Source organism: Henckelia pumila, chromosome 3 (genome assembly GCF_033568475.1).
Source record: "Henckelia pumila isolate YLH828 chromosome 3, ASM3356847v2, whole genome shotgun sequence".
NCBI classification, from domain to species: Eukaryota; Viridiplantae; Streptophyta; class Magnoliopsida; order Lamiales; family Gesneriaceae; genus Henckelia; species Henckelia pumila.
In genome coordinates this window covers 119996635-120023193 of record NC_133122.1, presented here as the reverse complement: position 1 = coordinate 120023193, position 26559 = coordinate 119996635, and the positions used below count along the sequence as shown (strand labels likewise).

Genomic DNA, 26559 nt, shown 5'->3' with positions numbered 1-26559 from the left:
ACACAGATTTGTATACATTATGGGTGTGTTTACTTGGCTTGATAACAATAGAATAAGCTTATTAATCCAACTTCATCCATTGTTTACTCGCAAAAAAAAAATCAAATATCTCAAAATTCAAGGCCCGTCATTCAACCCTAATTCATGATATTAGACATCCTTAATTACACAAGGGATAACACATCTTAACCCATATTTGTGAAAAAAAATACATATAAATCCTAATCTACCCTCCTTCAATTATTTTGTTTCCCTCCCAATTTCTTTCGGTCTCTTTTTTTTTTATTTATTTATAACTCAATTTATCAATTTTATTATTTTTGAAAAAATACATATTTTTATACTTAATAATTTTGATAAATGAAAATGCCTTCGTGTGAATCAATAATAATTTAATTAGTCAAAAATAAATCAATCCAAATTATATGAATACAAAATCAAGCATAAGATTGTATATCATAAGTGGGGGTAAACTGTCTTTCATCATTCAATCAGTATTTCAATCCCAAAATTAATAACTCGAAGTAAACATGTTATTGTTTATCCATCATTATTTTAAATCTTTCAAAATCATTTTAATAATCCTAATATGATTTATTCATAGGTAAAAGCAGCCTATAGATTTTAATATTTTTAAATTAGTATCGTTTGTTTTTTCCAAGAAAAATTAAAACTATAAAATAAGAATTATCCCATTTACTTGCTAAAAACTGGGAATCTTTCAACAAGAGAATTTGACGGTAAAATTTTGAACCACAAAGATGGCGTCTGGAGCGATTGGCGGAGGAGCGGGAGTGGAGTGGCATCAGAGGCCGCCAAACCCTAAAAACCCTATAGTATTCTTCGATGTCACCATCGGAAACATCCCCGCTGGCCGAATCAAGATGGAGCTTTTTGCTGATATCGTCCCCAAAACAGCAGAAAATTTCAGGTAGCGTCATCAATAAAATTCTAATCATCCCCCTTAATGTTATTGAAATATATGAATTCAAATCCATGTAAAATATTCATTTATAGATTTCATATTTTTGTCTTTTGGGAAGCTCTTAAATTGATTCTAAGGTCGAGAATTCTAGAGTGGACTACGAAAGATATATATTCATATGTGTGTATTGTGAATGTGTGACTTACAAGCGTGTTATGGATGAGGCTTAATTAAAAACTTTGATTTAGTAAACCAACGTTCTCACATTTCCATGTTTATTCAAATAAAAATGAAACATTTAATTTTCTGTTTGAAGTTTTACTGACCACTGCCCTTTTTCATAATTTATTTTTTATCTCTGAAATAACACAATATTTAATAAGCAAAATTTTCTTTTTATTTGGCTAAAGTTTGGATGTTGTTTGATGGGTTTCTTTCCTCCTTTTTGCGGTTTGAATCCCTCTGTTTCATGCCCCAACCCTCGCCTCGTCTAATTAGTTTCTCATACAGACAATTTGGCATTTGGGTAGAACATAGCCTGGAATCAAATAGAATGAGCTTATTGGCAAAAGTTTCCGTCTTTAGTGCTAGTGCTTGGGAATGGTGCTTGAGAGAGGGTGTGAAAGAGGAAGGCCATGAGGGTTGCCCCACCCTCAGGTTTGAGGGTCTACTTGCGCTTGAACAAAATGTTGTTTGCCACACTTACGGAAGTCCAAAAACCTATCAATTGCAACATTTTGTAAATATGAGCAATGAAATGACTCATAGTTGTTAAAGGCGAGCGCCTCTCGCATTAAGGCAAGAGGTGCCACCAGGCGACCCCTCTGCGAGCCTACCAAACCCTAGAATAAAATAAATGGGCTAAGGAAAGTCATATATTTTCCTTTTTTTTTAATTTTTAATTTTTAATTTTTAATTTTTAATTTTTAATTTTTAATTTTTAATTTAAAGAACATCTAATTGAGGTTCTATTTCCCAAAATATTTGAAAATTACATTTATAGATAAATAACAACTATAAACTAGGATCTAAATTGTCAATCTGTGTTAAACTAGAATCTAAATTGATTGATTGGCAAACTAGTAGAGAAAATCCATACACTTATTATGGTAAAATAGAAAATTAAAACTAAAGAAAAAGTCTGCTAGGAATAGCAGATTTCTTAATACACACGTCATACTAAAAATAAAATCTCAGTATTCTATATTAGAAAACTAAAAGTAACACAAAAATATGCGAAGAATGAAAGATTTTCGTGGTATGATATATTTTTTCTTAGTTTAATTACTTCAATAATAGCTGTATTGTCATATAATAACATTAAATAAATATATTTTTCTGAAAAATTAATAATGCGCCTTGTTTTGATAAGGCGCGCGCCTCAGGCTCCAGGACCCCTTTGCGCCTTAGTGCGCCTTGCGCCCTTAACAACTATGAAATGACTATTGGATATTATTAATGAAATTAGAGGGAAAAAAGAGTTCAAACTACTTGAACATAGTTGTTTTATGATTTTGATATTGATATTTTTGCTGATTTCGAATGTATTAGCAAAGTTGTAAGAGCTTTCGTTTGCTCCCATAACTGAAGAGAACATTAACACATTTTTGCATCACATAACTTCATTGATCCAATTTCTTTGTTTTCCTTGACATAAATCTCATATGATCCTATCATTTTGTTGCCAGATGGTTGGCTTAAATCCGTTTGAAAATTGCATGATGTTGCTGGAATTATTATTATTTTTTTCTTTTTTGCCCCTTTATGATATGCTATTGTTGTCTCCTTGCATGGTTTAATTCCACTTTTTGACAACTGTGTTTTTTGTTCTTTTTCCCAGGCAGTTCTGCACAGGCGAGTACAGGTTTAGGCTCTCTAAGTTCATATTCTTATTTTCATGTGTTCATAAATCTTTTTATCTGGATTGTCTTCCTTTATTATTTATGTTACTTGTCCTTGACTCCTTGTGGAATGTTGTTCGCCTTTGCATATAACATATCACGATTCTTGTAGCTAAGTACTTACAATATTTTAGTCAAATGCTTGTTTATGGCTTTTAAATGAGTGATCTATGGTTAAAATCAGTGTTCTAAAAGGCGCCGCCTAGACCCGCTGCGGTTGCCCACCGCCTCGCTTTCTTGCTAGGCTATGCCTCTAGGCGTTGCCCGCCTAATCTCCCGCCTAGGCGGCTTGGGCGCCGCCTAGGCTGACACATAGTTGTCAAAAGCGCAGAAGTGCTTGGGCGCCGCCTAGGCTGACACATAGTTGTCAAAAGCGCAGAAGCCCTCGCTTTAAGCGCAAAGCGCAACGAGGCGCAATGCCTGCACTTCAGTGTGCTTCAAATTATAGAAGTCGTGCGCTTTTTTGCGCCTTTTGCGCTTTTTTTGCGCTTCGGAGAAAAACAGCTTTTTTTCAAATTTTTTTTTTGAGAGAGGTGAAATTGCCTTTTAAAGTGCAATTTACCCTCTATTTACCCTAAAAAAAACATAGAAACCCCGACATCACATTGCCTTTCCTCTTCAACGCCTCTGCCATTGTGTCATCTTGTCATTTGACCTCTGCATTTTAATATTTGATATTCAAAAGATGAAGATTATGATGATTTCAAATGTGATGTCTTATGTTTCATAAATTTTATTTAAAAAGTGATTTTTATTTTATTTTTTAAGAATAATTTTTTATTGCGCTTTACTTCCATAAAGCGTGCGCTTCACTTTGCCCGAAGACACTTGAGCGCTTTAATGCGCCTTGCACTTTTGACAACGGGCTGACAGAAATCCGCCTAGGCGGGCAGTTACTATTTTTTATTAAAAAAAAATTAAAAATAAAAAACTAAAAGAGAAAAGCGAAGCGAGAAACAAACACAGAAAGAAAAAAGAAGCGCATAAAAAAAAGTCAAGTAAAAAATTAAATCTCATATTACATATTAAGACTTGATATCTATTAATATTTATATTGTTGTTGTTGTTGTTGTTGTTATTATTATTATTATTATTGTTAAAATTTTATAAGATTTTCATACAAAAACTGAAAAACATAAGATATAATAATTATATTTTGTAGTAAAACTAATGAATATTTCAAGTTATTTATTATTTAAGTTTTAAGAAAAAACCGTTTAGTCCCCGTCTAGGGGTTAGGCAGTGGGTCGCCGCCCGCCTACCGCCTAGCGCTTTTTAAAACATTTGTTAAAATAAGTCTTCAATATGTAAAACCATCAGTTTTTTTCTTTACAAGTGTAAAAGTAGAAAAAGGTTAATACTGCCTTGAGTATTATAACCGATTACAAAACTCTTAAATAGAGTCTACAAGGAGAACCTAAAAAAGGAAAACAACAAATCTGTACATAATTAAAGGAGTAATCAAATCCCTTAAATATGGTCCTATTTTAACTACATAATCTTCTATACAATAAACAATATCTATTCGACACTCCCCTTAAGCTGGCTTGTAGATATCATCCATAGCTAGCTTGCTCCTTAACACTTTGAACTGCCCTTTGTGTAATCCTTTGGTCAAGATGTCAGCAACTTGTTCCTTGGTAGAGATGTAGGGAATAAAAATCATACCACTATCAAGCTTTTCCTTGATAAAGTGTTTGCCAACTTCAACATGTTTCGTTCTATCGTGAAAAACTGGGATTATGTTCAATTGAAATGGCAGCCTTGTTATCACAATAAACCTTGATAGGAGAAGAAACAATCACTTTTAATTCTTCAAGGAGCAGTGTTCTATATGGCGGTCGAGGTGGCCGCCTAGGCGGTAGGCGGCCCTCGACCGCCCCTCCTTGGCATCAGGCGGCCCCAAGCTGTCCGGCTGGCGAGGCGGGCGGCAAGGCAGTCAAGGCGGCGGTGGCGGGCGCTCGGGCGGGTGAAAATACTCAATAGAATTTTCTTTTGTTGTCGTACGGACAAGTGTAATGAGTGTTGTCTCATTTTCAAACACTTGCTGCCACCCACCAATTAATTCTGCCAGCTTACTCCATTTGACAATTCAAACCAACATTTCTCCCATTTGGAGATTTGATTGAAAATCTAACACATCTCCACGCATCCTTTCAATCTTGCCATTCCCGCTGCTTACGTTCCTGCTAGGCCACTTGAGGATCTACACCATTCGAACTTGTATGTGCTCACTGGCTTGGTCAGAATATCAGCTATGTTATCCTTTGTATGGATATTCTACATATCCACACTTCCTTCCTCTACTACTTCCCGTACAAAGTGAAATTGTACTCCAATATGTTTAGTCCTGGAATGAAAGGCTGGATTCCTTGCAATGTGCAAGATATTGACTGTCTCAAAACAGAGGAATATTTTTTTGTTTGTGTCCAAGCTCCTCCAATAACCTTTTAATCCATATTGCCTCCTTGCAAGCTTGAGTAGCTGTCATGTATTCTGTCTCCGTTGTAGATAATGCCACAACTGTTTGCAGTTTTGAAACCCAGCTGACTGCACCTCCTGCAACTGTAAACACATAACCAGTAGTAGATTTTTTTTTATCTGGATCACCTGCGTAGTCTGAATCCACATAGCCCCTGAATGTAAAATCTGATCCTCTAAAACATAATGCAGCATCCGAGGTACCCTTAATGTATCTAAGGATCCTCTTAACCGTGCTCCAATGCTCCTGTCCAGGATTTGCCATATACCGACTGACTGCTCCCACTGCTTGTGCAATGTCTGGTCTTGTACAAATCATAGCGAACATCAAATTCCCCACTGCTGATCTATACGGTACTTGAGACATCTTCATTTTCTCTGCTTCACTGCTAGGACACATCTCAGAAGATAACTTGAAGTTAATAGGAAGAGGGGTTGTAACTGGCTTACTATCTTGCATGTTGAAGCGCTGCAAGACTTTCTTCAAATAATTTTTCTGGGAAAGCCAAATCTTCCTGTTGCTTCTGTCTCGGGGAACTTGCATCCCTAGAATCTTGTTTACTTGTCCCAAGTCCTTCATATCAAATTCCCTAGCCAACCGTGCCTTCAATTCTTGGACCCGATCTTTGTTGGGGCCTGCTACCAACATGTCGTCCACGTACAACAGCAAATGATATAATCTTCATCACCAGACCTCTTGAAATATGTACAAGGGTCTGCACTGAGTCTGTTGTCTCCAAGGCTCATGATATATGAATCAAATCTCTTGTACCAACACCTCGGCGCCTGTTTAAGACCGTACAGAGATTTGTTCAACCTGCAAACCAAGTTCTCTTTGCCTTTTTCTGCAAAACCTTCTGGCTGGAGCATATAAATTTCTTCTTCAAGATCGCCATGAAGAAATGTCGTTTTCACATCTAGCTGTTCTAGATGTAGGTCAAACACCGCACACAATGCCAATACTACCCTGACTATTGAAATTCGAACCACAGGAGAAAATATCTCATTGAAGTCAATACCTTCTTTCTGAGCGTACCCTTTGACAACCAATCTCGCACGATACCGCTCCACTTGGTTATTGCCATCACGTTTGATCTTTTAGACCCATCTGTTACCGATAGCTTTCCTCCCTCGTGGTAGTGGTAGTGTAATAAGATCCCAAGTTTTGTTCCTGTCCAATGCTTCCAATTCTTCCTGCATCGCTGTTATCCACAGGGACACATCCGAGCTTTGAGTAGCCTCATGGAAACTCGATGGCTCACCATCCTCTGTTAATAGACAATATGCAATGTTGCTTTCAGTGACATAATCTGAAAGCCAACCTGGTGGTCTTCTCTCTCGAGTTGACTGCCTCACTTTGGAAACTTTTGACTCAACAGGTTCTTGTACCTCGTACTCTGGTACTGCTTCACAAGAAACTTGATCTTCGTCTGTCTTATTTTCTACCTGAATGATAGTAGTTTCTGAATTCAGTGTGTCTTTGTCTCCCTTCACTTTATCTTCCTCGAAGATAACATCTCTGCCGATGATAAGCTTGTGGACAGTGGGATCCCACAAGCGAAACCCCTTTACTCCATCAGCATAGCCCAAGAAGATGCACTTTCTGGATTTGGAATCCAACTTCGATCTTTCTTGTTCATTGTACATAACGTACACCGGACTTCCAAATGTATGTAACCGATAATAATAAGCTGGCTTGCCAGTCCACACCTCCATCGGAGTCTTCAAATCAATCGCCACTGAAGGAGAACGATTGATGATATAAGAAGCGGTTTTGACTGCTTCTGCCCAAAATGACTTTGGTAGACCCGCAGTACTCAACATGGCCCTTGTTCTGTCCAACAAAGTTCTGTTCATCCGCTCTGCCACTCCATTCTGTTGAGGCGCATAAGCCGTTGTGAACTGTGTTTTGATGCTCTCGTGCTGACAAAATGCATCAAACTCATCACTGGTATATTCTCCTCCATTGTCAGTCCTCAAACACTTGATTTTCTTGTCAGAATCAAGTTCAACTCGCGCTTTGAAAACTTTGAAGACTTCAAAAACATCTGACTTCTTCTTGATTGGATACACCCAACATTTCCTAGAGAAATTATCAATAAACGTGACAAAATATCTCGCTCCTCCTAGGGATACCACCGGTGCTTGCCAAACATCAGAATGAATCAGCTCCAATATGCCTTTGCTTTTGGCAGTAAATGTGCCAAACATTAATCTGTGTTGTTTACTGATAACACAATGCTCACAAAAGGGTAAAGTCACTTTTGTAAGCCCCGGCAACAGCTTTCGTTCAGAGAGAATCTTCATTCCTCGTTCTGACATATGCCCAAGCTTTCTATGCCACAACACTGTTGATTCTTCTCCCGAACCAATTGATGCAACAGCTAGTTCCGCCTCTTTGTGTGTTTCTCCCATCAGTACATACAGATCTGCAGCAACCTTTTCCGCCTTCATAACCACAAGCGCGCCTTTCACAATCTTCATGATCCCTTTCTCGATACGGGTTTTGCACCCAATATCATCCAATTGCCCCAAAGACAAAAAATTCTTTGTCAGGCCCTTCACATGTCGTACCTTCTGTATGGTGCGAATAGTACCATCAAACATTTTGATTTTAATGGTACCGATCCCAGCGATTTTCAAGGCATGATCATTTCCCATGAATACAGATCCTCCTGAGATTGGTTCATAATGATCGAACCATTCTCTCCTTGACGTCATGTGCCACGTCGCTCCTGAATCCATAATCCATGCATCACAAAATTTGTGTCCGCCTTTCGCAACTGTTGCTAGGGATGTAAACGAGCCAAGCCGAACTTTTGAATGTTCAAGCTCGGTTCATTTATAAAAGAGCCGAGCCTGAGCTTATTTAACGAATATATTCATGGCTCACGAGCTTATTCGAGCTTTTATCGAGCCTAAACGAGCTTAATATATTTAGACTATAAATTTAAATATTCATTAAATTAATTAAAAACTAAATTATATATTTGAAAAAATATAATATTATTATTAAAATTTGTAATTTTATTCTAATAAATTAATTTTTATAGATTTTTCAATATTTTTCATAAGTAAAGTGTAAATTTATAAATTAAATATCAATACTATTATTTTTTCGTCTAAGAGATGACTTACGAGCTTGTTAACGAGCCTGTTAACGAGCATGTTCGCGAGCTAACGAGCCGAATATTGTAAAGCTCGAGCTTGGTTCGTTTGCCTTAACGAGCCTCATTAAACGAGCTCGAACGAGCTTTTAACGAGCCGAGACCCGAACAGTTCGTGAACTGTTCGTCTCATTTACATCCCTAACTGTTGCTGCTTCGCTGAATAGTATTTCACCACTTCCTGAATTACTGACCACATTTTCTTGAGATCCCTTTTCGATGCTCTTCGTACAATCTCTTTTGAAGTGCCCTTTACCGCCACATTTAAAGTAGTAAATATTCTTCTTATTACTTCTTGACTTGAATCTACCATATCTGTGGCTCCCACTGGAGTCAGGCTCCGTTAATCTTCCTCTCGTCATCGGTAAAGCCTCTACTTGCTTCGACGTTGCCAACCTATCTTGTTCCTTTGACGACTCTCTTCTCCAAGAACCGCAGTTAAGACTCGAATAGAATCTATTTTTGCTACAGAAGGGAAAGTCTCCTGATAGTCAATGTCGTAAGTTTGCGTAATGCCCTTTGCCTCAAGACGTCTTGTATCGCTCCACACTTCCATCTGCTTTACACTTAATATTGAACAACCATCTACATCCAACAGTACTTTTTTCTTTGGGCAAGTCAATGATCTCCCATGTTTTATTTTTATCAAGTGCATTCATTTCTTCCAACATTGCCGATTTCCAATTTTGATCATCTAGTGCTTCCTGAATATTTCTTGGAACAAAGAACTGAGATATATTTGAAGTAAAAGTTTTATGATTAGGGCAAAGTTTATCCTATGATAGGTATTTGGCAATCGGGTGTTGGTTGTACGTTGAATGTTCAGTGAGTCATTAATCGGGTCCTCTGATTGGCCATGTTCGGTTGCAACAATAGGCTCTTTATTTCTTTGACAAGTCTTTTTCCTGCTATAAACTAGATGCTCAGGATTTGATTGTTGCTGAGAACTAGGAACAAGTTTTCTTGTTTCTAGAATATCATTTCTTGGCCAAAAATCTCAACATTCAAGTTACTTGCATGTGAGACAATAGGTATGGGTAGAGAATCTGTGGGAGAAGTCTACCAAAAATTTTGTTCACCATCTTTCTCCCCCTGAATAATTTTTTTTTGAAAATAAGGATTAAGGCTGAGATTCAACGAAAGTAAGGTCCATACTGAAAAAATATTTTCTTGTTATGGGGTTGAAGCATTTGGAACCCTTTTTATGCGAAGCATAACCAACAAAAATACACTTGCCCGCACGAGGATCCAATTTAGACCTAAATCTGCTAGGTAGAGATGAACAATAACAGTGCAACCAAATACTTTCAAAGGAAGGTTAGAATAAATAAGAGTGTTTAGAAAAAATGATTTTAGACAATTCAGAGGTGTCACATGGTGAAGGACACGAGTAGCCATTCTATTAATCAAATATGAAGCTGTTAAAACCGCATCTCCCCACAAATACTTGGGAACATTCGTAGAAAACATAAAAGGCACGATAAACTTAAAGCAAATGTTTATTCTTTCTCTCAGCAATTCCATTTTGTTGAGGAGTGTCAACATATGTGGATTGGTGAAGAATTCCCTTTTCTTTTAAAAAACTCCCTAAAATTCCTTTTAAGTATTCAGTGCCATTGTCATTATGAAGGATCCCAATTTTTTTTGAAATTGATTTTCAGTCATCATATAAAAATCTTTGAACAAATTTTCAACCTATGATTTGTCATTCATCAAGTATACCCAACACAAACAGGGGTGTGATCATCAATAAAAGTCACAAACCATATTTTTCCAGAAATTGTTGTCACCCTAGAAGGACTCCAAACATCACTATGGATTAGATAAAATGGGTTTGATGCTTGATATGGTCTAAGGAGATAAGTAGTACGATGACTTTTTGATAAAAAAACAACTCTCACAATAGAAAGATGAAAAATTTAATCCTTTAAACAAAGTAGGAAATAGTTTATTTAGAAAAGGAAAACTCGGGTGTCCTAATCTAAGATGCCATAACATAATTTGTCCTCTAGCAGAGTTAGAACTAGTACTAATCAACCCTTGAGCTGTTTTATTGTTTGAAATGTCATTGTCAAAGTAATAGAGGTCATCTATCAACTTAGCACTGCCAATCATTTTCCCCGAGCTCTGTTCCTAAAATTTACAGTGAGATTAAAAAAAATTGGCAAGGCAATTAGGATTCTTGGACAATTTACTGTCTGACAAAAGGTTGCAAGTGAGCTTAGGAACATGAAGAACGGATTTAAGACTGATAGCATTGGACAGCTGAACTAAACCTGTGCCTGCTATGGAGGAATAAGAACCATTAGTTGTCCTAACCTTTTTAGAACCATAACAAGGTGAATATGATTGAAAAAAATGGGGACAATTTGTCATGTGATCAGATGCTCCTGAATCAATTATCCAAGGAGCACCAAGAGATTTGGAACGGCAAGTATAGGCTTTAAAGTGGTTACATGTTTGAGCCAAAGAAGCATTAGGACTACCAGATGATGAATTGGATCTCGATAGTTTCAGAAGATAATCCACTTGTTCTCTGTTGAAGGGATGAACCACTGCTTCATGAGCTGTTGGGTTTCGATTGAATCAGCCCTTTTGCTTACTTTCCCGATTTGCTGGTTTACCATAAATTTCCAGCAAGTTTCATGAGTGTGATAAAGCTTTTCACAGACATCACAGTAAATAGAAGGGTTTTCATCTCTTTTCTGACCTGCATTAGCCTCACATGTAACAAGGGCAGAAGTCTCCATATTTACAGCTCCAGTTGATACTTTCCAAGCATTACAAGTCTGCGACTTTCCTCTCGTTGAACTTCAGAAAAAACCTCACCAATTGATGGCAGCGGTTGACTTCCAATGGTCCTGCCTCGCACTTCATCAAATTCAGCATTTAGCCCAATAAGGAATGTGAAAATCCGATTGTCTTCTACCATTTTCTTGTAGTGTTTGCCATTCTCGGGTGATTTCCACTCATAGCTGCTGAATAATCAAGATCTTGCCACAAATGTTTTAAGGAATTAAAATATTTTCTAACATTATCTTCACCTTGACGAATCTGTCCAAGCTTCAGCGTCAGTTCATAGACTTGGGACTGATTTCCCAAATCGGAATACATTTGGTTTACATTGTCCCAAAGTTCTTTAGCTGTATGATAACACATATAATTGACACTGATTTCTTCAACCATTGAATTGACCAGCCATGTCACGACCATCGAGTTTTCTGCATCCCAGGTGGCGTATGAAGAATCATCGGACTTTGGTTCCTATTTTTCTCCAGTCAGGTAGCCGATTTCCCCTCTACCACGGATATACATCCTTACAGATTGAGACCAGCGCAGAAAGTTCTCCCCATTCAGTCTAATAGTTGTAATTTGGACCGAGTCAGTGTTGTAAATGGCGGGAGGCGGTGGCGGTGCGGTCCGTGACCGCCTACCGCCTTAGCCGCCTAGGCGGTTGAATTTTTTTAAAGCATTTTTATGGGTGGTGGGCAGCGGCAGGCGGCTGAGGTGTGTGGTGGAGGGTGGGAGAGCAAAAATGAAAAAAAAATGGCTAGTGTTTTTGAAATGAGTCAAGATCTAGGGTTTTAAAATATATAAACTTTGACTAGGATTTTAAAATGTATTGACTTTTGACTAGAATTTAAAATTAGTTGACTATGGACCTTGACTCAATTTAAAAAGCTTTGGCTGCCTCAACCGCCTCGCAGCTTGGGCCGCCTGAAACGACCGCCTCATGTCGAGGCGTGGCGGTCGAGGGCCGCCTACCGCTTAGGCACCGCCTAGGCGGCCGCCTCGACCGCCATTTAGAACACTGGACCGAGTGCTGGTCAGAGAACGGGACTCGAGTTTCGGCGGCTTTTGTTCGGTGCACAGAAGGAGATCAAGACCCAGATTCAGTTCCCGACATGGTGAGCAAAGGCTAGGGCTAAGGGCCGAGGTGTCAAAGGAGAAGGGATGAGATACGCAGGCTGGGCAACAAAGGCAGTGCAGTCACAGGCAAAAAAATGCGATGTGTTGAGCGGCGGAGGCCAAAAAACAAGATATAGGACGGGGGCGGACCCAGAAATTTTGTTCTGGGGACGCGATCAAGGGCGCGACCATGTGTTGCTCCACCTAGTGGTTGCTTGGGTGACAGTTTTTTTTCCTATTTTTTATTTTTTATACATTAAATTTATTCCACTTTTTTAGTGTCCCTAAAAATAAAAGATACAAGTTCAACGCATAAAAAATAGAGAACTTAGAAAATTTTCGTTCGGGTAGAAATAAAAATTTGGCTCTGTTATTGGATACAATTCATAGAAAATTGCGAATGCGTAATTTATATATCAACTAAAAGACGACCAGAAAAATTATAACATTATCATCAATTCATAATAATTCATGATATAATTATTTAATAATTTGCTAAACGCAATGTTGTAAATGGCGGGAGGCGGTGGCAGGGGCGGTCTGTGACCGCCTACTGCCTCGGCCGCCTAGGCGGTTGAATTTTTTTAGCAATTTTTAATAGGCAGTTATGTATAATCATGCTATGTAATTACAAATAGTCAAATTTTTTTGTGTAATATATGTAATTAAATAATGTTTATGCCTAAAGAAGCTTCATACAATATATACAATGTAGACAAAGTGCAAATAAATATATAAATGCAAACTAACAAGATAATTAAGGTGGTGGTAGATGGCGGAGGGTAGATGGAGCCGGTTTGAGGGAGGTGGTGGCTAATGGTGGAGGACATTTGAAACCAAAAATAAATTCAAAAGAGAGTGAGAATTGTTTTTGGTATATCTAAGGTTTTTAAAATTGATTGACTTTGACTGATTTTTAAAATTATTTGTTTTTATAGATGATTGGTATTTTAAAATCATTGACCGCCTCGACCGCCTTCTTGTCCACCACCGCCTCCGCCGCCTGCTTGCCCGCCTCCGCCGCCGGATGGCCTTGGTTCGCCTGCAGAGACCGCCTTAGACTAAGGCGGGGTGTTCGAGGGCCGCCTATTATTGAATTAAACGATACAAATATACAATAATAATTTATAAAAAAATGAGAAAAGGGGGGGGGGGGGGAGAGAGGTGCGGGCCCCCCTAGACCCTACATGGGTCCGCCCATGGAAAAGGATGGGCTTATTGCCTTATAACTGATTACAAAACTCTTAAATAGAATCTACAAGGAGAACCTAAAAAACGAAAACAACAAATCCGTACATAAGTAAAAGAATAATCAAATCCCTAAAATCTGGTCCTATTTTAACTACAGAGTATTCTATAAAATCAACAATATTTGAAACAAGAGTTGAATGAAATATTCTTGCTTTATTAATTATGAAACTTTGTACAGAATATATACACACTCGACCATATACAGAGGCACCTAACTAAGGAAAATCCTAATCAAGAGAATCTCTAATTGATACATCAAAATCCTGCTAATTCTACTTTCCAATAATGATAAGTCAACTAAGGAATATTTACAATTAGAATATAATTACAATATATTTGATATATCTACAAAATATCTCCAACACTCCCCCTCAAGCTTAGGAATAAATATTTTTCATTCCAAGCTTGATAAGTAAGCTTTCATGATTTGGCTTAGTGAGACCTTTCGTGAGGATGTCTGCTTCTTGTTCAAGCGTAGATATGTAACATAAAGTGATTCCTCCTTCCTCAATTTCATTCTTGATGAAGCTTCGATCTATTCTTACATGTTTCATTCTATCATGTTGAACTTGATTCTTCACAATGCTAATGGCAGATTTGCTGTCATTATGCAACTTGATAGGTTTCAGAATAGGGATTTGCAAGTCTTGCATGAGTCTTTCAAGCCATATGACTTCACATACTCCTTTAGCAATAGCCCGAAACTCTGCTTCAGCACTACTCCTTGCCACAACTGTCTGTTTTTTACTCCTCCATGTGACCAAGTTGCCCCACAGTTTGGTGCAATATCCTGAGGTCGATTTGCAATCTTCACTTCCTGCCCAATCAGCATCAACATATCCTTCAATACTTCTGTTCTCATTATTAGACCTCTTCCAGGAGTTCCCTTCAAGTATCTCAAAATATGATTTACAGCCTCTAGATGTCTTTGAGTAGGTGAATGCATGTACTGGCTCACCACACTCACAACATATGTAATGTCAGGTCGTGTAAGAGACAAATAAATCAGCCTACCAACCAGTCGTTGGTATCTTCCTTTGTCCACATGAGGTTCATCATCTTTGATCTTGCTCTTCCAATTTCTTTCAAAAGGGGTTCCTACTGGTTTGCATCCCAATTTCCCGGTTTCTTCCAGTAGCTCAATGATGTATTTCCTTTGAGAAATGAAGATGTTTTCTTTACTTCTAGCAACTTCCATGCCTAGAAAGTACTTCAAAGATCCTAAATCTTTAATCTGAAATTCTTCCTTTAATTTCTCCTTGAGCTTCTGAATTTCAACGATATCATCTCATGTGATTATGATATCATCAACATACACAATTAAAATTGATGTCTTGTCACCTTCACCTTTCTTGATGAAGACAGTGTGGTCAGCCTTGCCTTGAATATTCCCTAGTCGCATGAGGGTTGAGCTGAACTTAGTAAACCATGCACGTGGAGATTGCTTCAAACCATATGGTGATTTCTTTAATCGACACACTTTGCCCAGTTCTTGTTCCAACTCAAATCCTGGTGGAATCTTCATATACACTTCTTCATCAAGATTTCCATTCAAGAAAGCATTCTTCACATCTAGTTGGTGTAGTTCCCAATCTAGATTAGCTGCTAAAGACAATAGGACTCGAATAGAGTTGAGTTTTGCCACCGGAGCAAATGTTTCTTCGTAATCAATTCCATATGTTTGTGTAAAGCCTTGAGCCACTAAACGAGCCTTATACCTTTTTTCTTCTCCATCTGTCTTGTATTTCACCGTAAAAACCCATTTACTTCCTACCACTTTCTTATCCTTTGGTAAGTCGACCACTTCCCAAGTTCCGCTATCAAGTAATGCTCTCATTTCTTCTTGCACAACATCCTTCCACTTTGGATCCTTCAAAGCCTCATAAATATCTCTTGGAATTTTAACACCATCAAGCTTTGCTGTAAAAGCTTTAAAAGTAGGCGACAACTTTGAGCAAGATATAAAGTTTGAGATAGGATGTTTAGTGCATGTTCTTACCCCTTTTCGATGTGCAATTGGTAACTCCAAGTCATTGTTCATAACAGGATCCGATCCTCCTTGGTTCAATGATTGGTTTTGCTGAGGAGCTTTTGTCCTTCGACTATAGGTATGAAGTGGTTCCAGAAGTCTTAGACTTGGATTCGAATGGGCAAGTGGTGTAGAGACATGGGCATTTGCAGGTTCGACATCATGTGTTATGGGAAGTGATAGATTTTCTGAGATAGGAAGTGACACAGTGGGATCCCAATGACCGTCTTCATCAAGATTCTCCCCTTGGAGACGAGTATAGGGATAGAACATTATATTTTCAAAAAAGGTCACGTTACACGTAACAAAATTTTTTTTCAGAAGAGGCGAGTAGCATTTGTATCCCTTTTGGGTAGGAGAATACCCCACAAAGACACACTTAAACGCCCGAGGGTCGAGTTTGTTGCGGTTGGGTTGTTTGTTGTGGGCGTATACTGTGCATCCAAACACCTTTGGTGACAAGGAATTAAATATGTTGACATGTGGGAAGTGATCAACTAGAGTACTCAATGGTGTTCTGAATTGAAGCGTCTTGGAGGGTAAGCGATTAATTAAATAGTTTGAAGTAAGAATTGCCTCCCCCCAATAAGAATTTGGAACACAACTTGTGAACATTAGAGACCGGGCTACTTCTAACAAATGACTGTTCTTTCTCTCGGCAACCCCATTTTGTTGAGGTGTTTCGACACAAGAACTTTGATGATGTATTCCGTGATCCCCCAAATATTTACAGAATTCATGTGAAAAATATTCCCGCCCATTATCAGTTCGGATTTAGGACAAGTTTATGAAATTGTGTGAACCAATGAAATGCCTCAGATTTATCTTTTATCAAGTACACCCAACAAACTCTGGTATGGTCATCAATGAATGTTATGAACCATTGAGTTCTAGTCAAATTAACGGTACGAGAAGGACCCCAGACATCACTGTGAATTAACTGGAAAGGTGAGGGTTTGTATGTGTGAGGGGGATGACTTACTCGTGACTGTTTTGCAAGGACACAATTCTCACACTGAAACAAAGTTTTTTCTTTATTGATAAAAGATTTGGATACAAAATCTGCATGTAAGAAAAACTAGGATGTCCTAAACGCTTGTGCCATAACAAAATATCAGAACTAGAAACAGCTGACAAAGTCCTCTTACGAGGTGAAGGAACTGGCGCAATGGTAGAAAGGTAGTAAATACCATTTTTCTTTTCAGCAATGCCAATAATCTTCCCCGAAGAACGGTCCTGAAATTCACAATGAGAGGAGAAGAAAGTCACAGAACAATTCATATCTAATGTTAACTTGCTGACTGAAAGCAGATTACATTGCAAGGTTGGCACAAATAGAACTGAATTCAGAATCATATGTGGTAAGCAAACCGTGCCCTGACCCATGGCAGGGGATATTTTTCCATCCGCAACCCACACATTTATTATGTTATTGCACTTGGTAAAATCTTCAAGTACATCCAAATTTCCAGTCATATGATCAGAAGCCCCAGTGTCTACGATCCAACAATAAGGCTGCTGCGACTTTGAGAAAAAACCATGAGTAACAGTACCTGTTTGTGCCATTGCTGCAGCAGAAGGTTTAGAGTTTGAACCAGCAACCTCGGTTGAAGTTTTGGTGTGGATGAGGAATTGTCTCAGCATTTCCTCGAGTCCAGCCTGTGTGCTTGAATCCGATTCAGCCATATGGGCGGATCTCAGGGGCCTGCGTAGTTTCTTTGGCTTCCAATCAGCCGGCTTTCCGTGCAAGTCCCAACAAGTGTCACGAGTGTGATTTGGTTTTTGACAGTAATCACACCGTATCCGGTCTTGTTGATTATTTCGCCAACTGTCTTGTTTATTGGTTGCAAGGGCAGAGCCCTGTATCTCCAAGGAGTTCGTCTCTGGTTTGGAGGTATGCAACATAACACGTTTTCGGCTTTCTTCGCGTCGAACTTCAGCAAAGGATTCACGGAGTGTGGGAAAGGGCTTTACACCAAGCAGTCTTCCACGCACTTCATCCAAATCCGGAGTCAACCCATGCAAGAAATCAAATGTACGCTCTTTTTCAAGCAATTTGTTGTATTTTTCAGCATCTGTAGAGCACACCCATCCAACATCGTAAAATAAATCAATTTCCTGCCATAATTCCACAAGAGAATTGTAATATTCAGTGACCGTAAGGCCTCCTTGTTTGGTGTTGCGGAGCTTCGATCGAATTTCGAAACATTGAGATGTGTTTTCGAGATCGGAATAGATTTCTTGGACCGCGTCCCAAATCTCCTTGGCAGTCTTGTAGAATAGATACGTACGTCCAATATTAGGTTCCATAGAGTTTATAAGCCAAGCCATAACGATTGAATTATCAATCTCCCAAGTGCCATAGTTGGCTGCGGTTGTTGAAGGAGCTGGCATGGCTCCTGTCAAATAGCCAATTTTTCCTCTTCCCTTGACGACAAGAATCACCGACTGAAACCATTCACAAAAGTTCAATCCATTTAGTTTGTGCTGTGTGATTTGCAGAGAATGGCTATCAAACGATGGGGTGGTGGCTTTGGTTGGTGTTTTTAGGTTTTCAACAGATGATGATGCGTCGGATGTCATCTTCGAAAAATTTTTTTTTTTTGAAAAAAAAAATTCAACGATGCACCAGAATTGCTGGCTCTGATACCATGAAACAAGAGTTGAAAAAAAAAAATCAACGATGCACCAGAATTGCTGGCTCTGATACCATGAAACAAGAGTTGAATGAAATATTCTTGCTTTATTAATTATGAAACTTTGTACAGAATATATACACACTCGACCATATACAGAGGTACCTAACTAAGGAAAATCCTAATCAAGAGAATCTCTAATTGATACATCAAAATCCTGCTAATTCTACTTTCCAATAATGATAAGTCAACTAAGGAATATTTACAATTAGAATATAATTACAATATTTGATATATCTACAAAATATCTCCAACAATATTCTATTCAACAGTAAAGTATATAGGTACCTCCATGTGATGTAGTTGCTCTGTGATCTCTTTTGGACATAAAGTTTTGACTTTTCATCTATATCTATTATCTATATATTGATAATGTGACTTCAGCTTTACATGCACATGAACCAAGCCTGTAGTTCATAGTCTTTTGTCCATACATGTTTGGTTTGAAGAAAACCATTCCCTGATGTTGCTTTGCCACTGGTCTTCTTCATTCTAAAGTCTAAGCCAATCATCTATTTGATGCTGAAAAGTTGTTGGCTTATATCTTTTGTTGCTTTATACTTACAGGAAAGCTGGACTACCTGTGGGTTATAAGGGTTGCCAGTTCCACCGAGTGATCAAGGATTTTATGATACAAGCTGGTGATTTTTTAAAGGTTATTCACCATTTCTCTCCTTTCTCCGTCATTTCATTGGGTTTGTCTTTTGTGGTGAAGAAGTTATTGCATTATCGAGAGCTTCCTTATAAATAAAATTATTAGAAGCGGAGCATACTCTCTTGATTTCTGTATTTAGAATGTTTAGAACTTTCTGCTGTTGTGTTGTTTGTAATGGAATTATCTGTCTAGAAGTTAGCCACTATCCCATGTGTTCGTAAGGGACCTATGTATGTGAGGCTTCCTCTTTTTTAACTCTAGGTTCTACCTGCTTATGAATGGCGAGTCAAATAATTCATTTCAATCATCACATGCGTATCTGTGTGGTTGGACCACTTTAGAGACCTGAAGATCGTTTATTTGAGTTGGCAGTTAATGCCTTAAATATCGGACTTTATATGGTATGCCATTAGAATAATCATAGCACTACCATGAACTGCATTTTTTAGTTGATATTATTGTCTTATATAAGCTTCCTTGGCAGGGTGATGGTAGTGGATGTGTATCTATTTATGGAAGTAAGCTTGATGATGAAAATTTTATCGCTAAGCACACTGGACCCGGTCTACTATCGATGGTATGCTGTTTTAGCTTTCAATAGAGTTTATGGTCTTTTCATAATTATGGTTGCTGCCGCAAGATAATTTAAACAAACTTCAAAGTATTTATGTTTAACTTGATGTTTGTGAACTAGTATTTTTTTTTATAAACTCATGTTAGTTTTCTAGTGCTTTAGATTTCAATTTATTCCATCTCTTATCACAAGGTAATTACAAGTTTTGGATGAATAAATGTGCTCTTACACATGCAATCTGTTTGTGCACAGCTGAATAGATTATTGGTAACATTCGCGTGCTTCTGCTTAATGATTATTGAGAAATTTTTGGTTTTAGAACTCCGATCTTTAAAATTTTGAAAGCTTTTGGTAGCAATTGTAGTTTTGAACCCATGGTTTATCAATCGTCCATGAAAATAGGTTTTTCTCCCCGTAAATTTTGCACTTATTTTAAAAGTCACCTACTTATAAAATGGAGATTTTTGTTGACTTTTATGTACTTGGCATAGGAGTCTTGAATCCATTTGATGTTAGAGTGAATTTAAGATTTATTTTGATGAGTTGTCTTTTGACAAGTTTTTGACAGCTGCCCCTATTGTGATCATATATGGCTTCGTTGGTGGTTAAAAACTTTTCCCTTTATTTGTTTTCATTTTCTTTCCCTCGTATAATGTGTTCGAGGAAAAAGTTGTGAGAATTTCTGCTTTTCTTCTTGCATTTATTTTTTCTTTTTGTTATGATGAAGAACCTTAAATACTAATATCGTACCTCCGCACATATGTAATATGTTTGACCAATTTATTTTAAATTAATTAAATCATTATGTTCGAGGAAATGCTTGCGAGAATTTCTGCTTTTCCCTCATTTATGTTGCTTCAACGCGTTGAGTAGCAGAAACAAGGAACGACGAGCGAGAATTTTCGGTTGGGACAACAAAATACAGTAGTTGCGGAAACACAATGGGTGTAGAATATTTGTAAAATCCTAATTTTGTGAAATAAGGAGAGATGTGGCAGGTGGGGATTATTGAGGGCCCAACATTAGTCGCAGTAGGAGTAGATCATTTGCAACTTCAACATTGGTAGGAGCCCTTTTAGCATCTCCACATGCAGCAATTGCAATGGCGTCACAAGAATTCTTGTTTTTTAAATTAATGAGAGATTCTGTGTTATTGAAGTTGCATTACAAACTTTGGGAAGATGTCAATTTTTTATTTATCAAAAAATTGATATCTTGCTCTTCCTACGAAATTCCTTGTTTTCCCAGGTTATTTTTTTATTAATTTTTTTTTTAAAATTTAAAACTAGTGCAAGTGGTGGAGCTTTACAGTACTACTCCATGAATAGCGGGCGCCCCTATAGGCCGTGGAGGACTTTCTTTTTTTCTTTTTTTTTTTTACTCAAGGTCATGTTATCTTATTTAATAAAATGAGACTTGAGGTCGTATACCAAACATACTATTTTCAGTAATTTGAAAGACAAATAATTTTAAAAAGTATGTCTATTGTGAGCCAGTCTCACGGATATTATTCATCAGACGGGTCAACCATATCCATATTTACACTGAAAAATAATATTTTTAACATAAAAAATGATACTTTTTCATGGGTTGGGTTGGGTGGAAGATACGTCCCAATAAACTAATCCGTGAGACTGTCTCATTAATACCCCCTCACAAAGACTTACCCTTTGAAAATTATTTCTTTCAAATTCGTCTAACTCACATGTTTGGTCAGTGACTTCAAGTCCCATTTTATTGAATAAGAGAACACGAGCTTAACTAAAAAAAGGAAAAACGAAAAGAAGGTTGTCTACTATCCATGGTGGAGTTTACTGCAAAACTGTCATTTGCATTAGTTTTAGATTTTTTAATTTTAAAATTATGAATATAAAAAGTTTGTTTTCCACCATGGGCTGTCCGTGACTATTAAATACAAAGAATGGTGTTTGGCAGCCCACGGTGGAAGAAAAGGAACAGTTAGGAAGGGTAAGATATTCGTTTTTCCAGGCATCGAAAATTGTCAATTCTCAAGATTTGTAATTCAATTTCAATAGCAAAGGATATGTCGTTTACTATGAAGAACAAAAACTTTTGTGGGTTCATGACCATTGCCATGGATTATGGAGATTCTGAGACGGTTCCAACCCGTTTAAACCTATTCTCAACTACATAGCGATATCCTTCCAAAATATTCTGGGCTGTAAGTTTCGAGACATAGCATTTAATTATTGAGTTTTTCTTCATTTTTAGTTTTAATTTTCGTTTTTGTTAACTTAATTGGCATCTATGCAATTGTAGACTGATTTGCTAATTTTATTAGATACCAAAAATGCCATTGAGACGAGAATGCAAGTTGATATGATAAATTTGGTCCTCGACAATTCTCCACCTTTCACTTTATCTCATTATTTGAGGATATCAAGATTTTGCAAATGTTTTACATATATTACTTTTTCTCAATTATTATATTTTGCTGGTTCAACCGAAAAATTCTCATTATTTATTTCTCATTCGCGTTGTTCACCACGTCTAGTGTTGGAGCAACTTATGCGCAGTCATTCGAATCTGTCGAATTGAAGCATGCCTCCACCAACGACTGACGTCCATAATAGTCTGACACCAACAAAAAACTAAAGGAAAAGAAAAATGTCTATTGGATCTTTATTGAGACATAGATTGGTAACGAGGGCAAGGGACATGCACTATAGTGAAGAGATTGGCTCTTCATCTCAAAGAAAGCGTTCTTTTTACACTTAAGTCGTATGTACGTTGTAAATCTGATCGTATAAGTTTATGCGGTGCGTTATCTCATGTACTCAAATGTTGCTGGTCACTTCTGCACTTCCCTATAACTGAGGTTGCATGTGATTTGATGTGGTGTTATCTATACCACATTTTGGATTATCCCACAATATATATATGGCAGTCTCTGGTATCAGAGCCCTGGGAGTAGTTCTTATAGATCTTTGATTTCAGAGTTATAAAATTTGGGTCTAGAAATTTAGGTTGTCTCGAGTGTTTGTCTAAGAAGGTCTGGGTAGTAGGTCCTTAAAAGAAGGCTGTAAAAAGAAATAGTTATAGAAGACTTTGACAGATGAATTGACAATTGGCAAATTCCTGTAGTATAAAGGTAAAATTAGGATCCATACAAAGCCATGATTTTCAGCCTTCTTGACAAACCTAAAATTCCAAGAAAGGTAAAAACTCTTTTACTACAAACAGATGAAGATCTAATACGGTGATCCCTAAACCCATTCAATGGAAAGATATCACACTTCTAGAAGAATGAATTATAGAATGTGTTGCAAAACCTGAACCAGAAGAAACGTTGGAACCCAACACCCATCTTAATGAATAACCCAATACCTAGACGGAAGAGTCAAGCTTTCTTTTGATAGAAAAAATTATTTTAATAGTAGTATATCCGACGACTACTCTATTTCAGATACTATAGATCTAGGAAGAATATCACAAATTCACTCGGTCACAAATTCTCCATATAAAACTCAACCTAGGTATCTACTTCAGATATACCAAATTCAATATTGAGACATGTAGATTATACCTCGGAAATACCTAGATCTATATATACCAATAATAGGTTAGGAGGTTCTTCAACTCAAGCTTATGAAAACTCGAATACCGGATGCTTGTTCATGGCTTTTAACAGTAAGAGGGACTGGTTTTGTGAGAGTGAAGATGCCTCTCCTAACAATATTTATAGTCCAATGCTTGTTTCATGACTTTTAAATGAGCGATCTCTGGTCTTTTTATTCAAACATGCTGGAATTTGACGATGTCAAGTTTTACAGTAGTGAAATTCTTGCTTTAGTTAGCTCTAAACATATTGTGCTAATGTTTTGACAGGCAAACAGTGGACCAAATTCTAATGGGTGTCAGGTAACAAATCAAATTTATTTTACAATTTTACCGTATAAAATCTGCTCCGAAGAAACTTCAAAATATTATTAGTACCTGAAAGAAGTAGAACTGTATAAAACAACTTGTGGTTTCTATGCAAATGAACTTCATGTAACTTTACGTGTGTATTTTAAATGAATGCATAAATATCAAACCTCAAATTTCATTAATGAAAATGAACTTGCGAATCTAACCTCAAATTTTGTTGGAGGAGAATTACCGCTTTAGCTGCTTTTTTTTGGGCCCTGTGACATTTTCTGTTGTTTCTTATGGTGCACATTTTTGGTATGGCAGTTTTTCATCACATGTGCCAAATGTGACTGGCTCGACAACAAACACGTCGTCTTTGGGGTATGTATTATAATGTTGCGTTGGTTCCTCAACTTCATTTAAAAAAAAAAAGAAAAAGAAAGATATGCTTCCCAGCAATGCACTTAGTTCCTCGATATAATGGTTTTGAGAACATGTAAATTATTATGCTCTCAACTCAAGAGCCAGACAAAATTACCTCTCTCAATTATCGTTTTTGGTAATTTATATATTCCGATCGTTTTTGTCTACAGGTTCTGCTGGGTGTTTGTATTTTTTTTGGGTTGGAAATGTGGAAAATTTGATTTGAAAGGTCTAGCTAATAGCTTTTTACTACTTGTTGAAATCAATAATCTTCTTTCCCGCTTTCCCTCTTCCTCGAGTAAATTAGGTGTCTGCATTTTAGAAGCCAGATGACTATTGTTTTCTGAGATGTCATTTTTCTACACAGCGTGTGCTCGGAGACGGCCTTTTGACTGTAAGAAAGATAGAGAATGTAGCAACTGGAGCCAACAACCGGCCGAAGCTCACCTGCGTTATTTCCGAGTGTGGAGAGATGTAGTAGTATGCGACATTGAACCAACGGTAGACTCATAGTATAGTTCATGAACACAGCTGTGATACTTCGGTTGTGAAATAGCATTCTCTTTGCTTCTCTTGGCTAACGCATCACCAATTACATCTTAATTGCTCGTGACATGAGATTGATTCACTAGGATTTGCTCATATAAAATCAACTCATGAATGATTTGAAGTCCTGTAAAATTCCTCCCAATCCGAGGTTATACATCTGAAGAAAGCGGAAAAAAAATGGAAAAAAGAAAAGAAAAGAAAAGATGTTGAATCAGATTCGGAGTCATCTGAGAAAACATCAATGCTGTGTGATTTTTTCCGACCAAAGAAAAACACTTTCTTATGTCATCTACACATGACTAGGCGTAGACTTCGGGATTTTGTTCTGTTTATCGTGGAATTGAGAAGCCTCTGAATCCTTCTTGTGGCACAGTATCCTTATAAGGGTCTTCGTATCAGCACCAAGTTTACCCCTGCCACCCCGCGGTTCTTTCTCACCGGTAGATCTCGAGTCCTCAGTCAGTTTGACCCTACCAAGACACTTCCCTTGTACCTAGCCATGTAGATTTATAACTCGGCGAACGCATGCTACTTGATTTTTTTACCCTCTTTTAATGAAAAAAAAAATGTAGGATGCGATATAAGTTTGAACAAAAATGCAGCTACAAGCACTTTAGTATAATGAAAGCGAGTTTATAGTCATTCTCATTAACTGGTGAAAAACCAGTAATTTACAAAGGCCAGATTGAAATAGTATGAAGGAAAAACAAGGAAATCTCAAAATACACAAATAGTGTATCAACATCCAAGTCTTCTTCCAGTTGCATCAGCTGAAGTGGATAAAAGTTGTGGACCTCCATCTAATATTACTTGAAGTAGGCCAGCCTGGAAAATAAAAGACGATGCCAAATGATAGATAGAGTTACTAACAACTCTTGCAACAAAGATTGAAATGCAAATGACAAACCAGTGATGCCTGAAGAATTCCTGTTACAACCCGATCCCGAATTAGCTCAATGATGATAGCATACAACTGATTGAGTACCTATAGCAATATTGAAGCAATCTTATATGCATGATCATTGACAAACAGTTTTTTATTGTCTATAATATTATAATATGTTTGGATACATGATTTGGATGAGGACAAAGAAAATAAAATAGCCAAAAAAAGTTGAAACTGATTTCCTTTGCATTTTCATCTGCAGCGAATCAAAATTCAATTTCATATTGTATATTTTGTATAATTGAATAGAGTAAATGGAAGTATGACCAGCTGAAATATACTAGCAAAACACATTTTACCAAAATTTCAATCACATTTTACCTAATCACAGAACAAATAAAAAACTTGCCCCAAATGAGTTCAACCGACACATGCATTCTTACTCGTGTGTTATACGATTTTTTCTATGGACCTCATATGTGAGAATACAATCTTAGAGTATACCATGAGACTAGTCGTTAACCAACAAATCCATACATAAACTTACTAACCTGATAAGATTTTTAACTATGCATGGTTGCATTATTACTCTACAAGGATAAGAATGCATATACTCAGCCATGGCTACTCCAGTATACTCCTAGCTAATTGAACCTTGCAGCTCCTTGAACAAGATTTGAAAAGAATATGACTTGTTTTGCAATACATAAATTTCTTAAATATATTTCCCTATTTTGATAAAATTCTATTTATGAGTTTTGCCTTTATTATACTTATAATTATCCTTATAATTCAAAAATATGATTCCTTGTGTTTAAAAGTTTTTATTTCCTAATGGAATTTGTTTCCTTCTTGTGTATGAATCTATTTCAGGAAACCTTTCAAAACTAGGAGTCTTTGCTATAAAAAGGGATGTTGCACGTAGAAGAAGTAACCAATCAAAATAGAGAGAAAAGAGTGCAAAACATATGGAGAGCTTGATCGATATTTTACTGAAGAATCATTGTAGTTGTTCGTTGTGGCTTTAGCTGTGTTTGCCTTGGGTGTTGGGGACATTGAAGACAATATCGTGCAAACGTGTTGTTTGAAAATCTTTTTGTTTCTTCAGTTCTTGGGATCAGGTGAGTGTGTAGAGGAAAGGGGGAAAGGAGGGCGGGGGAGGGGGGGGGGGGGGTGTTGTTCTCAGCATAGTTATTAAAAGCATGTGCCTGGTTGCGTCGAAGCGTTTGTGTATAGAGGA

At 37.3% G+C, this 26559-nt stretch overlaps 1 protein-coding gene across 2 annotated transcripts; it reads left to right on the top strand.

Annotated features, from left to right (window-relative positions):
- Positions 1 to 718: 718 nt before the first annotated feature.
- On the top strand, positions 719 to 24647 carry LOC140891499 (peptidyl-prolyl cis-trans isomerase CYP22). Of its 2 annotated transcripts, XM_073300021.1 has the most exons (8): positions 719 to 931; positions 2766 to 2789; positions 18927 to 19014; positions 19499 to 19591; positions 23438 to 23470; positions 23786 to 23842; positions 24055 to 24113; positions 24252 to 24647. In XM_073300021.1, the coding sequence occupies exons 1-7, from the start codon at positions 762 to 764 to the stop codon at positions 24103 to 24105; spliced, it is 516 nt and encodes a 171-aa protein (XP_073156122.1). In that variant the 5' UTR covers positions 719 to 761; the 3' UTR covers positions 24106 to 24113; positions 24252 to 24647. The 2 variants fall into 2 exon arrangements, with proteins under 2 accessions (XP_073156122.1, XP_073156121.1); XM_073300020.1 differs by lacking the exon at positions 24055 to 24113.
- The last annotated feature ends 1912 nt before the right edge of the window (positions 24648 to 26559 follow it).

Bases quoted from the DNA above. Each gene is read 5' to 3' on its own strand.
- LOC140891499 (XM_073300020.1), top strand. From the start codon at position 762: ATGGCGTCTGGAGCGATTGGCGGAGGAGCGGGAGTGGAGTGGCATCAG. The intron at 23,471-23,785 runs GTAACAAATCAA...TTGGTATGGCAG, and splicing joins CAAATTCTAATGGGTGTCAG to TTTTTCATCACATGTGCCAA. The intron at 23,843-24,251 runs GTATGTATTATA...TTTTCTACACAG, and splicing joins ACAAACACGTCGTCTTTGGG to CGTGTGCTCGGAGACGGCCT.